This window comes from Tachysurus fulvidraco, chromosome 9, assembly GCF_022655615.1.
Source record: "Tachysurus fulvidraco isolate hzauxx_2018 chromosome 9, HZAU_PFXX_2.0, whole genome shotgun sequence".
Lineage (NCBI taxonomy): Eukaryota > Metazoa > Chordata > Actinopteri > Siluriformes > Bagridae > Tachysurus > Tachysurus fulvidraco.
In genome coordinates, this window is record NC_062526.1 from 10,501,964 (window position 1) to 10,517,495 (window position 15,532).

At 37.4% G+C, this 15,532-nt stretch overlaps 2 protein-coding genes across 14 annotated transcripts in view; one reads left to right on the top strand and one right to left on the bottom strand.

Annotated features, from left to right (window-relative positions):
* Window positions 1-51: 51 nt before the first annotated feature.
* Window positions 52-5,401, top strand: LOC113637566. Of its 2 annotated transcripts, none has more exons than XM_047818749.1 (5): window positions 52-302; window positions 391-489; window positions 583-1,107; window positions 2,761-2,952; window positions 3,788-5,401. In XM_047818749.1, the coding sequence occupies exons 1-5, from the start codon at window positions 296-298 to the stop codon at window positions 5,398-5,400; spliced, it is 2,436 nt and encodes an 811-aa protein (XP_047674705.1). In that variant the 5' UTR covers window positions 52-295; the 3' UTR covers window position 5,401. The 2 variants fall into 2 exon arrangements, with proteins under 2 accessions (XP_047674705.1, XP_026994067.2); XM_027138266.2 differs by having other exon boundaries at window positions 54-302; window positions 3,746-5,401.
* A 3,032-nt stretch (window positions 5,402-8,433) lies between these two features.
* The window catches only part of kcnt1b (potassium sodium-activated channel subfamily T member 1b), a 78,650-nt gene continuing 71,551 nt past the window's right edge, over window positions 8,434-15,532 (bottom strand). For 4 of the 12 annotated variants that reach the window (XM_027138252.2, XM_027138250.2, XM_027138259.2 and 1 more), the window contains 7 exons: window positions 15,267-15,395; window positions 14,169-14,466; window positions 11,941-12,003; window positions 10,425-10,454; window positions 9,799-9,810; window positions 9,235-9,319; window positions 8,434-8,625 (listed from right to left, as the gene is read on the bottom strand). In XM_027138252.2, coding sequence (XP_026994053.2) covers window positions 8,508-8,625; window positions 9,235-9,319; window positions 9,799-9,810; window positions 10,425-10,454; window positions 11,941-12,003; window positions 14,169-14,466; window positions 15,267-15,395 — 735 coding nt within the window. In that variant the 3' untranslated portion in view covers window positions 8,434-8,507. The remainder of the gene's footprint in view (window positions 8,626-9,234; window positions 9,320-9,798; window positions 9,811-10,424; window positions 10,455-11,940; window positions 12,004-14,168; window positions 14,467-15,266; window positions 15,396-15,532) is intronic. The other 8 variants (XM_027138258.2, XM_027138255.2, XM_027138265.2 and 5 more) reach the window with 4 other exon arrangements.

The following is a 15,532-nucleotide window of genomic DNA, read 5'->3' on the forward strand; positions in this document are numbered from 1 at the left end:
ATTCTTTTACACGATTTTCTGCACATCCATTCATTAGCATTTTAGATTGTATTTTATCAATATTATTCTTCATTATTTTTATTTTTGAGTTTCTGTTGGTCTGACACTCACTAATGGTTATTCAACTGTAACATCTTGATTTATGCCTGAGAAGTGTCTACTGTATCCTTGACAATGCGTTGAAGACACACATGTAGCATGGCAACAGTTGGTTTATCATCAGTGGGGGTTTCATGATCTTGGATATTTGCTGGATGGATGGTCACTTAGCGTGTAAGAGACAAACTTGTGCAACATGAAAGGTAGGTATAATGCCATGTTAATTCCATTGTAGTGTGAAATAGACAAAACGTTACAAAAAACCTGCCTTGGTTTTTATTCACCTTGTAGCTTTTTTCCTGATCTGTGGAGTTTTCCACTGTTTTGGCTTTGTAAGTTCTGAGAGCTGTGTACAGGTGCAGGACTATGTTTGCAAAGAATTTCCAACAGGTAAGTGATTCTGTAAACAAAGTTAATTTTAACTTTCTATACTGAACCATTTCTATTCAGAATTCTTCCTGTTATTGTGTATCATTCTTCTAGGCTATCCTCCTGGCTTGTCCTCTCTGGTGTTTTTTGTGAGAAACGTTGGCGAGATCAACTCGACTCTTTTTAATTGTACTGATTTATCCTCAGCCACCAGTCTCACTATGACACAATGTGGAATTACAGTTATAGCACCAGGGGCATTTGCCCAGTTCCAAAATCTCAAGATGCTCAACTTGCGCAATAATGATCTCTCCCAAATAACCTCAGACTGGTTTATCCACAAAGAGGTACTAGAGAGCCTCATTTTGACAAATAATAGCATTACAGTTTTGAATGAGACTGCCTTGGCTGGCTTTGTGGGACTCTTAATCCTGAACGTGTCCCAGAACCGAATTCACACGATTACATCAAATAGCTTTCACTTCCTGACAAGGTTGAGACATCTGGACTTGTCCTATAATAAGCTAAGACATTTGGGTGTGGACACCCTTATGCCATTAAACAAAACTAAAATCCTGTTGTATGAAAACCCCTGGAATTGTTCCTGTGGTGTGTACGAGTTTTCTCACTATCTAAGAGGTACGTGTTACTGAACAATTTATCCACAATTTATGAGTATGATGATTGAAATAAGCATTGCTTAGGAAGGACACTGAATATATGCAGTGCAATATGTATTAATCAACCTTCATCTTATTGCCTCCTTAATCAGTATTTTAGTGTACAAACAGATGTTTAACGTTTCACTAAGTGATATTTCAATTCGCAAATTTAATTTGCAACGTACTTTTAACAAAACACAAATTTTTATATAGATATATTTGCATTTATCCCAATTTTTGCCTAATGAGCAAGCCTGAAGCAACTACGGCAAGGAAAAAGTTCCTTAGATGGTATGAGGAAGAAACCTTGAGATGAATCAAACTCCTTTAGGTGACACGAGTGTGATTAAAAATGATGTCCTTTCCACGGTTATATACAATTTTATTCATGTTTGCACGTGTCCAAAAAGTGACAATCCCCATGTAAATTACCAAGGATGGCACAGCTGATTTTAATCTGGTGACACCCGCAAAGCTGGAAATAGCAAAATACAACTAGTGAACATAGAGAAAGAGCACCTAGTGTGTTAAATATACATTGTAATATCAGTAATACAGGTCAGCCATGGCACACAGACTCTTACAGTACTATAGTCATTTGTTTTGTCCTAATATATCCCATATATATTGACAGTAAGTTAAAAAAAAATCAATTCATGTGTGCAATTGAAATTAATGAAACTATTTAAACATGGATATGTAATCTGTATGTAAAACTGCTGTAACTTAGGCAATTAATGTCTCATATGCAAATTTATGCAGAAGAAGCTGTCCATTTTTCCAAACTAACTAGATTTTCATGAATACCACATTTAATCTTCAAAACAGTTTATGAATAGATGAATGTAATCACTTTTTTTTAGTTCAGGAGCAGATGGTCATGGTAACATAATTGCGAAGCACAGTCATACATATTATTTCAAAGTGCTAATTAGATATTGCAACCACGATTATTGTAAACAGCAAAAAAGTGTTTTGATAATTGGTTGAATAAATTGAGCTCGGTAGTTTTTCACAACCAGTGATAAATAGGTCTGTCACCAAGAATGAACTGATATCACTGACAAAAAAGAAGTGATACATAAGGTTTTCTTTTACTAACAAATACAAATATTTTGGTGTAAAACTTTTGTGATGGTTCCAAACACAGATACTGATTCTTTTCCTCACGTCCATGAAGTCTCTCTCCTGCTTCACTGGATAATCATCAGTAGAGATACTGTAGATCTGTATAAAAGAACAACTGCTGTAATTGAAGACAGTCCTGTTCTCATTCCCAGACAATTCATCCATTCAACATACAGTACTGATCGGAGATATAGTGTACAATTTTGAAGAAATTATTTAAAATAGTTTACAATCATTTTAATCTCCGGCACTACATTTTCAGGCATTTTCAATTTTTGGAAATTTGGGTAGCACTATACAAACAAAATAACATTGAATTAAAACTTAATATATGTTTATTCAGATACAGATAACATATTGTATGAACTATGATTACAGACTACATTGTCATAACTATGATGTCAAATATCTTTCCAAGTTGGTTGTATATCCTACTAATGTTGCCTATATTGAATTTCTCAGCAATGTTTTTGCATTTATAAATTGTGTGTGTTGTCTGTAGAGCTACAAATGGCCTCTCTGCTGCAGAATGACATGGAGGTGCTCTGTGAGAGTCCAGCACATCAGCAAGGAAGACATGTGTGGAATGTGTCCAAATGTGTGAATCCTGTAACAGACGTAGCCATAACAACTGGGAACAGCCAAACCCTTACACCAGAAAGCACTAATCAGGCTACTATTATCTGCTTAGTAGGTGAGTTTTCTTAAAGGTTAGAATGACATGAATATGATGACCCACATTAGCATAAACTTATTTGTATATACTGTGTTGATGTGTTGGGGAGGGGGTTGTTCTGAATAGCTTGACAAAAGGTTCATAGAATGTGTAAAAAAAAAATATATATATATTTTTTTTTATTTAGCTTATTTTTTTAGTTTTTGGCAATAAGCTATCTAAATAAATGTTGGTAGTAATATAACACAAGTTGCACTTGGCCTTCTTAATATTGTCAAAGTAGCTCTCAAAGCAAAACTGATGAAGACCCCAGACTTAGTGGTTAGCACATTATCCTCGCACATCTAGGGTGGTGATTTTGATTCCTGGCTGCTTGTGCTTCAGGAATTTCATCCGAGTGCTCTGGTTTCTTACCACAGTCAAAAGGCATGCGTATTGGTCTAATCAGCATCTCTAAATTGTCCTTAGTTGTATGAATGTTTATGATTGATTGTATTTATTATTATTATTATTATTATTATTATTATTATTATTATTATTGGATTTTCAAAGTTGTCTATATGCAGCAACAAACCTTGAAATGCCTTTACCTATTCATGTAGCACCTATGCCTCAGAAACATCTAGATGTTCTCCATTAGAAAATCTCCACACACATAAGATGTGTATTTTGTTGAAAATTTGAATGATCCTTTTTATTGATCTTAGCAGCAGAAGGAATGGTTTAGAAATTTCTCCATGTGTCTCATGATTACTAGTAAACAGATCATCCTGTAGAATTCCAAAAAAATCTAATTAATATCTTTTGCCAGTGGTACTTTGTGCCCTGGTACTTGTTATCTGTGTTTTGGCAGTTTTGTACCACAGAAAACATGAGCAAAAACATCGACTGGCCATCCAACCTTTTCCAGAAGAACAAGATAATACAAGACATGCTCATCCAGACTGTAGAGCAACGGCAGAAGTTTCTAAAGAAGTGGAATCTATTTCCTGTGACCAGAAAAGGCAACAACATACAGGCAATAACAGACTTTTATTAAGGCTGGACCAGTCACTACTGGAGTCAGAAATTTACCAGATTTACAGCACAGGAATATACCAAACAAGAGAGATGACTGGCCGAGCCAAATCAGCAGGGCCTGTACTCTCTAGAACTGATGGATCTGAGAGACGTCCACATGCTAAGGAGGAAGATCCAGAAGTATGGCAGGGGGAGGTTCAAGCTGTACATGGTGGATGGACAGAACAGAAGTATAAGGGTGAATTAAAGGACAAAGAAGTCAAGTATGGAAAGAAGGAAGAAGAGGAACGAGCAGGAAAAACTGAAATAGAGAAGAAGCTTAGGCATGTTTTGAGACAAGATGATGAGTTTATCACTAGTTTGCAAACAAGAGTCGAGTACAAGCAGAACTTAGAGGGTGGAAAAAAAGATGAACATGTTTTAGAAGGTAATGTAAAAGATAAAAAAATTCTGTATTCTGAAGACTCTGTGACCAGTGAGGTAGACTGTAATTCTGATGATGCATATAATTTGAGCTCTAGTTCAGCAAGATCTCAACCCTCTCAGGATCAAGATGATATCTTCCAGCCTCTGGGAGTTGTTGAGAATATGCCTTACCTCACTATAGGACCTGATCCAGAAAAACAAAGCCCAAATGCAGAGCATATTTGCAACACTAAGGCTTCCACTAGACAGTTGAATTTAAGACCCTTCAGGCGCACATTGTCCTGGCCTCCTACAGCAGCTCAGTGGAAAAAGCAATGGGCTCAAACCCAGCAGGTCCACAGTGTTTCTCCTAAGCTCATTTTTGTCACGCAATATGAGTATCATGTAGGCATGTTTCCGCCTGGCATCTCTTCAGCTATTCCAGAAAATTTCCCAGAAGCCAGTTGTTCAGGGGTTTCTGAACAGCAACTACAAATGAAGGACCTTCTACACATTCAATCTGTGGAACCTTCTATGGAAACTAGTGAGTTCCTCAATCGATCTTGCATCCAAAATTTGTCCAGTTTGACCAGAGATTACGTTGAGGTAAATGGAGAACATTCTGAAATGATCAAATGCCATTCCCCAATAAATAATGAGGCACATTCTGACTTGGTCACTATCAAACCTCTTTGTGAAAGGTTGAGCTCTGAAGCTGCCAGCGAGGTGAAGATGAGAAGCAGCACAAAGAGCAAGACAAATCAATCTTCAAACAGAAAACAGACACAAGCCATAAGGAAGCCAAAAGAAACAGTAAGAGATGGAAGGAAAGTGATGAGAAGCAGAGAGAGGGATCAGTCTCACTCCAACTCAGGTGTGCACCGTTCTGGAGGATCTCCTAGTGATGACAATCTGCTAGTGGATAATGAGTACACCTTCATAGATCTTCTACATGAGGTGGTGGAGAACCATGGTCGCTGGACACGAGACAGGTGGAGTCATAAGAGCAAGCAAAAAACAAAACAAGCCTCTAAGTCTTGAGGAACCATTGTGGCAAGCCATAGAAATGAGAAGTTTAGATCTAAAAAGTAATGTTCTTGTTAAATAAATGGGCAGGAAGATAATATAATGTGCTGTAAGTGACTAAAGTCAGTGACTAGATGAACTTGCTGTTGAACGTAATCTCAGGTAGTGCTGTAATTCAATTCACAGCTTTGTATTAATGTGCTTATTGTAATACATTATTGTTTCTATAGTAATAGCTTTCACGGGAACTTGTATGATCCACATAATATACACATAATAAGTTAATTAAGAAACTGTACAAAAATTTTTATGCATCATTTGATTGGAGTCTCCAGTGTCGATGCTTTCCTTCATAGGAGTCTTCAGGACTTGTGTTTTTTGGTAACATGACATTTATTAATTTTAGGAAAAAGTACAAAAAAAAACAAAAAAAAAAAACAAGGTGGATGAGGAAATGTATGTTTATAGCTGCTAAATGATGAGAGGGAGAAAGTTGTCTTGTGGATGTTCCACAGCAGGAAAGGTAACTATAAACAGATAAAAACAGTTTAGTGTCATTCATTTCTAAATTAAACATCACAATTATGGCAAATTGATGTGGCTTAAGAAAAATAAAACACTTCAGTATGTTTTCTACTCATGATCAATGTCATTGATTATTTTTCTGTAACAGCAACATCAGAATTCGTCAATTGCGAAGCATGAAAGAATGACTAGGAAATAATTTGAACTCGATAAATGAAATAAATTATTACAAGTGAAAGACATCCTTTCTGGCTGCATGCAGCATTTATTGAATCATTCTTACATGTTGGAAGTACACAGACTTCATATAAGAAATTGTACAAAATGGATCAGTTCTCCTTTACAATGTACTGTTCTACACAAAAAAAAAAAACAGGTGCCAGCAAATGTAAACATAGGTCTCTTGTAGGTTTGGCAATAGAAGGACATGCATTGTCCGTTTGTCTTCTACCTCTATTGAAATGCGCACGTGACTAAACATACCTTGAAATTGAAATAGTTGAAGGTGGTCAGTGGTGTGGTAAAGAAAGGGAGCATGTGCAACTTTCAAAGGAAAGTTTGCAGACTATGCTAACATGCACAATATGCATATGCCTTTACAAATGAGAAGAAGAAAAGGAAATCGACGTCGAGTGGACAGTCCGTATAAATGTAATCCACTCCTCAAACTGATTTAATGTAGTCATGAGCATGATTATGGTGGTACCTTGTGGAGAAATAACATTGACTATCTGCTGTCTAGCTTCACTACTAGACTGAGAGGGATTGTGTAAACATGCGGACAAACCGAGCTTGTGCTCTTCTCTACCCTTCACCGCACCAAAACCACTAATGGCTTGCTTTCAAACAGGCTACAAGCATGATTGGCGAAGAATCATGGCACAAAGATTCTCCCAATATGGCTAATATGTTTTGGGAGCTGCACTGATATTTACGGTGTTCGCTTCAAATCAATCTTCCTTCTGCTAGCTCCACTGCTTCTCCTCAGTCACCTGAGATGGACATGTTGGGAAACATGGTTCGACATATCCATTTGATCGTGATGCACTACAGTAGAGGTCAATACAAAGACTACAGCAGTCACTGGAGAAGAACCATGAAGGGCCAACAGAAAAATACTGCTGCAAGGCATCTAATATTCGATAAATATATGTATTATAAATATACCCCTTCATGTAGTGGCTATTGAACTCAACAGAAATGTTCGAGGTTTGCAGTTCTGGCTTCACATATAAAAAGTTGCCCTGAAAAACTTCAGATTCTACTCTACACTATTGTTTCATTGTAGCTTTAAAATGACATGCAACAAGTAGAAATGAGCTGTTTCACTGTAGCTTCTGAAAACATATATTTATATATTATATATATGCTTTGTAATGAACATCAAGAAATGGAAATTGTTTTATTCGATAACACTACTGCCTCATTTCCTCATAGTTTAAGGTTAAAGGGCCATGCTATACTACGCTACTCCATTTGGACCAGCAGAGCTTAGTGCAAAATATCTGGCAGATTCTAGTATCCTAGTCATGACTCTTGAATGACATTGAATAACAGAAGATAGTGTGTGGACTGCAAGTAATAAAACATATGGATACAAATGTGAGAACTTTTTAGTTTTCAACATCTGGCACTAATACCAAAAAGAAAAATACTTCATTGTTAAAGCTCAGGCAAACTGCGTTGAAACATACAGAGTGTCATTCTGAATGTTTACACATTATGATGTATATCGATAGGATGAATTTTTAGTTAGAGTAAAGTCATGAGCAGCCCTTCTGTGGGAGCCATGTTACTTAAAAAAAAACTATTACTTTCTATCCTGTTATAAAGGCTCTCACTTTTATCAGGGTGTCCATAAAAATCCACTAATGCTCGTGATATTGAATACAAAAAGTAATTACTGGTTCAAATTTTTTTTTTTTTGCTGCAGGTTTTCAAAGTGGTGATAAAGCACCGAAACTGGATCAATAAACGATTTCATTCTTAAAAATAATACTTGATATGATTAATTCAACTGGTTTTGATTGAAGAGTTCATGATTAGTTTGATTTGACTGGTTGGATAATTCTAATCTAAAATACTTGTGCTTCAAGGACAAAACAATAATATGATGTATGATAAATACTGAAGGTCCATGATCATGTAAAAGAATATGTACCTACATGTATATACAAAAATGCTTCACTTCTATTAACTGATTGTTAATGTTTTTGAAAATATCAGCACATTAAATGGCAGTCATGATCTGTTTCCCTTCCCCTCGCCCAGCTAAACATTGCATTCTTCTGTATTTCATACACTGTCCAAAGAGAAAATAAAAGGTTGAACAGTGTGTTTGGTCCAGAACATGCCAGCTCCCTGTCTTTTAACCTGTCTAATCTGGGAAAAGTGCAGCAGCCGTTTCACTGCCATGTACACACATATTCCACTTCGGTCATAGAAAAGGGAAAAGCAGGGGAATTATGTCAGTGATGGTGTAGTTATCCCCCCCTTCCCCTGTGGCCTTGGAGGGCAGCGTGCTTCATGGGTTGTGGATGTGTGAATCAAGGACAGGAGGCACTCTTCATGCATGCTCCAAAGCTGAGCTCTGGGACTCAGAGATGAGTCTCTCCTCGTGTCTCTGTGCCATATTCCTGCTTCAGCCTGGTACCTGGTTGGCACACGGGCAACTCATCGGGTACATGGGCTAAAGGGTCTGACCGGATGATGTACCTGTAGCAGAGAAGGTGTTTGTGTGTCATTTATCAGCAGAATTATATAAACTGTAGTATAACTACAAACCCTGATATTCAACCGTATAATATCCAAACAGTAAATTCAGAGTAATAGATACTGTTCACACCACTCTGGAGTGTGTTTGAAATAAATCTGAATCAATAAAATAGTCCAGTTCTATTAATCAGCTACCTCTAGGTGGTGCTAGTGTACCAGGGCATAAGGTAACTGTTCCCCATGGTCACAAATCTTACTGTATTAGAAGTAGTTCTGACATTATCTAATTTCTAATTTTTCTTGTGTTAGCAATTCTAACCCAATGGACACACAAAAAACACCCTATATTCAGTTCTAAAGAAGATAGTCCAGATACCAGGGGTTCAGAGCATGAACTAATTTCCTTCACATTTTTCTGATTCCAAAACTCCTCTTAGGATGTAAATGTTAAAAACATGAATCTTTACACTCAGAGATATGGCCATAATGATATATTCTAATATAAGACTGTTAAATACTATATAATAGATGAGCTTGGAGCATTCATTTCACCTCTGTTTTTAAGGCAATAATATAGACCACATGCTAGTATCATCCTCAGAGGCTTACACAATATCATTGAGCTCCAGTACAGTGTCTGGTGGCGGGTTGATCAGCACATAGGATAATGTGTTCTGATGATCATTCATTTCATCTGCAAGAGAAAAAAATTAAAGATAATATTGTTAATATGAAAACTATTTAATAACCACAAAATGACCTTTATAAAACATCAGACAAGCTTAAAGTGTGTGACAAACTAGTGGCTGTATAGTATAGGATTTTGGATTTAAAATAAATAAATAAATAAATAAATAAATACAAATGAAAATAAAACTTTTAGTACTGGGTTACAAACAGAATTTTCTACTGAAAATATCTCCTGCAGGTTCCATGTAAACCATCAGTATGCTTAGTATGAGTGAGTGTGTGTGTGTGTGTGTGTGTGTTTGTGTGTATTTAAGTGTAAAATTGAATTCTGAGAGTCGTACTTCTTTCTGGATTGGTTGAGTGGGATTTGGGGCCAGCGCTGTGTGTTTTACCTGTGTGTGAGTGACTGAGCAGTGTGATGCTGGGGAGATAGAAGGGGGACTCAAGCTCAGGGAAAAAGTGCCTCTGCTCGTCCAAACCCACCTGTTTGAGCCACTTATACGGCCAGGCCGGGTGAAAGAGAGAAAAGGGCTGACCGTTACTGTGCGGCCAAGGCTGCGTTTATGTACCACCATGCAGCTGCAAGCGCTTCCCATGCGCCCACGCATGCACACACTATCTGCGGCGAATCATTGAGCCATCCATACACTTGGCCTTTGCATCAGTGCCATTCCCGAGAGACCACCTCACGCACGTCGCCAGCTTGCCATGCCAACACGCAGGACTGACACACAGATAAAGGCATGCTCAGAGCATCTGACACACTCACCAAGGCAAGGCTCAACCAATCAGAGTGAAGCAAAATACATTGGTAGTGTGGGACTCAATAAAAAAAAGGAAAAAACTGAAATATATATAGGGAAAAAAATGCTGTGCAACCCTGTGGTTTCCCTAGTTAGTTTCTCTGAAATATCTTTAAAAGTGGGACTAAAATCTCAGGTGTCACCTTCCCAACACAGGCAGAATGCTTTCTACTCCACTCTGTCCAAAAACATCCTGGAATCAACGTTCTTCAGCATATCAACCTTATCATCATCATCATCATCATCATCATCATCATCATCATCATCACCATCATCATTACCAGGTGCCTATAACTAGGAATGTACCTTGTATACCCTCTGTCATGTAGGTACCTTCTTCAGTTAGTACCATACAGAGGAGAAAAAGAACTACATCACTAGTCTAAGAGAAATCAGGGCCAAAAACATTTCAGGCTTAAGATAGGGATCATATTTATCATTATTCTGACATGAGACATGACTCATGTTCTTTGCAATCGAGAGGAAAATTCTGTTTTTTGAATCTATTTCAGATAAAACATTAATACAGTAAAATCTTTGTGACAAACAGAAAAGACAAAGAACAGACACACAGTAGCATACAGGAACAAACTCTTGCTGTTGCATTTGATAAAAGGCAGAGACACTGCTGTTAAACTACTATATATATGTTTATAAAAGATTCTAGAATGTTTTTTTTGTTTGTTTGTTTTTTTTTTTTGCAGTTTGCTTCTGAATGCTGACTGTATGACTACTTAAAGAAAAACTCCACCCTGAAACACTGGGGAATTTACAATGGGTTATTGCTTCTTGTGGCTAGTTTTTGTTGACAGTGCTGTAATTTCCTTATCTTCATGTATCAAACTGACCTCACAGTGACACACTGCTAGCACAGGTACATTGATGTTTAACAGGAAAAAAGCCAATCATTTTCGTTTGGTATACGCCTTTATCCAGATTGACTTATATTTACAGTATCTTACTTATATAAATGAGCAGTTGAGGGTTAAGTAGTCCCATGTTATAACCAGTGAACTACTGTTTCCCCTATCAGCCCAAACATAAGTGATGCTTGCTGTTAGCGCCTATGATAAGCAAGCACAAGTATGTTTTCCAACAACATTCAACATCAGATAATAAAGTTTCAGAATGCAGCAGTTGTGCTGAGTTTTGGCAGAGACTTGACTCCATTAGACGACGAGCTTAACGGTACAGATGAGGAGGTGAGAGAGCCGGACACACTAATGTAATAAAGCTCTGCTGAATCTCTGTGTTTATTTAGAGATGAAGCAAGGGCTGATTCCAATCTACACCGCTATCAGCAAGTTATTAAATGGCATTGTGGGTAATGTAGGAAACTATTAACTAATGAAAAAACAGGCCAGTGAAAAAAAGTGTAAAGTGCAAAATTCAACTGAATTAGTTTAGAAACATTTTATGTTAGAGAGCATATGCTATTTATACTGTAAAGATTCATATGTAAGTCTTTCAGGGTGGATTTTTCCTATAAAGCAAACCTTACTCAAGAGGCATTACACCATTTTCAATATTGCAAGTACGATGTAAGAAAACAGAACTGCAGAAGATTTCAGCTTCTGGAGTTTTAAAAATCATCCCGATGACTGATAATGTTTACATCCAGCAAAATCTATCAGAGCATAAAGCTTTAAAGTCCTATATTGAAACAAGGTGATTGTGCCTCAATACACAGTAATTATGACCTTTTACCCCACAACAAATTCAAGTCTAAATACAACCCATATAAGGGACAAAATAATTGAACTAATCTAGAGGAATGGGGTAACTAACACATACATCACAGTGACATTTTTTGCGTTGTTACCTTGCAAATATCCGAGATTTACTCGGTTCATCACATCACTCGCAGTTAAATTAGCTACGTCCTCTACAGAACAAGGGGGAAAGAAGCAAAGCAGAAAGAGAAGAAGAATGCAGGAGTCAAGCAAGCAAACACCGAATTTATCATGCACACAAGAAATAAGAAAGTTATAACAAGAGTGTAAATATCTGTGGATTTTGAAAATTCCCTACAATATTATATATAGAATAAGTAGAAGAAAATGAAACTCAGAAAAGTAAAATTTCAGCTGGTACAGAATCAACATTCACAAGATGAACAGTAAAGGACAGAAACACTGAGAACATGACAAGAGATCTAAGCATTTCCAGTTGCTGTGTATACTGTCACACATGCTGTGAAGATTTTCCATGTACAATCCATGTAGAGAATAAAACACATGTTAGAGGATCCTGCCGTTCATCCTGAGCTCGTTAACTCCTCATGCCACAGCAATTTAGCTAAAATTCATTAATGAGCAAAATGGCTTATTTTTAAACTGTTTACAGTTACTTTTGATATCAGGTAACATCTGTGAGACAAGGTAGTCCCTGTTATCAGTTATATTATAACATCTATATAGCTCTCATCCTCAATAAGAATAAAGCCTGAGGTTTGTTGTGTTACAAAGAGATATTAATGAGCCTGCACAAAATCCTCTATCCTGAAGACTTTCCCATGGTCAAAAGCTCTGACATTGGAGACACCTTGGTGAAAGCTTTGTCATATCAGCAAATAGGTTTCATTCGTTAAATAACATTTAGAATATTATTATTATTATTATTATTATTATTATTATTATTATTATTATTATTATTATTACATGTCAATTACCTGCCCTACAAGTTAACGAGTACTATAGAAGTTACTACAATTTACTATAATTTAATAATACAAGTTACTATAGAAACTACAGTATAAGGTATTAAAATGAGGACATGAATACATGAACAGTCAGTGCTGCTGTTACAGGAAATGACTGTTGATTCAAGAATTCAATGAAGCTGTGGTATAATGGTATAAATGGACCATAATGAGTGAGATGAGGTGTGGAACACCATATACCTTACACTGTTTACAATACATTATAATATTCTTTCAGCAGACATTTTAAAGCTGCTCCTGCTCTGAAAGTGCAGCTCATATGTACTGTAGCTGTATGTTTTACAGGCAGTTGTATTATGTAAATCACACCACAAATGTTTTGCTCCACTGTTGTACTCAAGTTGATGATGATGACCTGCTTTACAGAGCAGCTGCTACCTGGATTATGTAGATAAATCTGTAGAAACTGATATGGACACACGCTCCCTGGACCAAATATTAATTAGTGTCATATCTTCGCTTGGTTATGGCTCATCTTGCTATAATAACAGCTCCAATCAGTTAAAGCTACCATCAAGTCTTTGAGTACAGCAGTGGGAGATAGAATATGTCACTGATTATAGCAAGTGTATTTCAAAAAATAATGACATACAGTTTAATAATAAAAATAGGCACTGACTATATACAGGTCATTCCTTGTAAAAGACACTTACTCAGCCCATTTATGGTGTAATATACACTGATTAGCCCTAACACTAAAACCACCGACTGGGGAAGTGAATAACTGGTTATCTAGTTACAATGTGGTCGATATATTCTGCAGGGAATGAAGTTGATGTGTTAAATGAAGGAAAAATGGTCAAGTGTAATGATCTACGTGACTTGGACAAAAGCCAAACTGTTATGGTTAGATGAGTGAATCAGAGAATCTCCAAAATAGCAGGTCTTGGGGGTGTTTCTGGTATGCTGTGGCTAGTTCCTATGCAACGTTCTCCAAGAAAGGAGAACCAGTGAATCGAAAATAGGGTCATGAACACATAAGGCTGAATAGTGCTTGTGGGGAGTGATGGCTAGTATATCTGGTCTGATCCCACACAAGAGCTACTATAGTGCAGGTTGGTGAGTGTAGACAGTGCATCAGTGCTTGATGTGTGTAGCCAAAAAGGGGAAAGAGTGCTCATTCTGACCCCTGTTCTCACTTGCTACCTAATATATCCCATCCCTTAACAGGCACGATTTGCTTTACAGGTAACACAAGAACGGCAAAAAAGATGCAATATACAAGGAGTGACCTTATTATAACAAAGTAGATGGTAAGCTAATTTTACCCGCTTTTCCATCTCTAACATGCAAATGTTACGTTACAGAGTTTGTCCCTGCTGACTCACCGTAGCCAATAGTGGGCAGACCCAGATGCTTCATGCGGTTCTTCACCAGTTCAGAGAGCTCCTGTCTCTCAGAGCGTCTGTAGAGGTTGAGGCGTTGTTGGTTGATTCGTTCAGCACGGCTTGGAGGCTTGGTGCTCTTCCTGCTTAGCCTCCGTGCCCACTGCATGCTCTTCTTCCTCAGCAGTGGATGTTCTGATTGGTCGCTGCCTGTCGAGTTCCTGTGGGCTGTTTTCTCTTTCCATGACTCGCGTCGGTCCCGTGGGTCATCACACTCATCCACATTTACAGACACCTGAGACTGCTCATCACCATAAGAAGAGTTCACTGTTTTTATCAATTTAATCTTTTTCTTATTATTTGTTTTTTATTAGAATGATGATTTATTAACACATGAGAAGCACTGAGAAGCAAAATAGGTCTGATAAGTAGGTCTGATACTAATAGGTCTGATACTAATAAGTCTCAATCAACCAATCAATGTGTGTGTGTGTGTGTGTGTGTGTGTGAAGGTTCTTGGTGTTCTTTAAGAACATGTACTCGTCGTCCTCACATGAGAAAATCATATCTACAAAATGTATATTTGATTTTAATCTCATAATAGACACACATCACCAGGCTGCAGATTCTCAAATAGCATCACTGTCAGGAGGCGTGTTAAAGATTAGCCAAGTCAAGTCAAGCTTTCAATGGAACAGTCAGAGATCTTATAGAGCCTGATTCTTCTGCCTAGACACTATTCACACTGTGGTTGTCAACTGACAATAAAAATGCTGCCGATGCAAATGGGAAGGAATTATTTGGAATGGTATTTCACTGTAGAGAGAAAATGGCTGTCACTGACTTTGCTGTAATTGTAAATGTGAAATATTACTGATTGAACAAAAATAAATCACTGTATTATACACAGCACTTTCTTCCTCCAAGCAGGTTTAAGCTGCCCAGACATAAGATCAGGAATATTTAGCTTATTCTTTAATCAAATATCTCACAGTAAAAGGTCTGATAAGCTAAGAACTGTAATAAACTGAGACAAACTAATCAAGCAGCTGGTCATACCATAGAGAGGAATATAAACTGTAATAGCGCTTTTAGCTGTACCTCTGACGATGAGAACATGTGGGATTCTGTGCGGTACAAGCCGATTGGGATTTCAGCGCTGGAGGAACAGAGCTTCTGAAACAACCTTCCATATGTGCGGATCCATAGGTCTTCCTCAGTCACCTTCATCTGTTCCAGAAGAGACAGCCAGTTCGATCAGCATGTTCAGTGAGCAGTTAAAGCATGTCTGCTATGAAATTGTTTTTCCACTGCCTGTGATTTGTATCTAGTATCCTGCTATATAATGTCTCACTGGAGAAAGCCCA

Bases quoted from the DNA above. Each gene is read 5' to 3' on its own strand.
- LOC113637566 (XM_027138266.2), top strand. The intron at 490-582 runs GTAAGTGATTCT...TCATTCTTCTAG, and splicing joins TTGCAAAGAATTTCCAACAG to GCTATCCTCCTGGCTTGTCC. The intron at 1,108-2,760 runs GTACGTGTTACT...TGTTGTCTGTAG, and splicing joins GTTTTCTCACTATCTAAGAG to AGCTACAAATGGCCTCTCTG.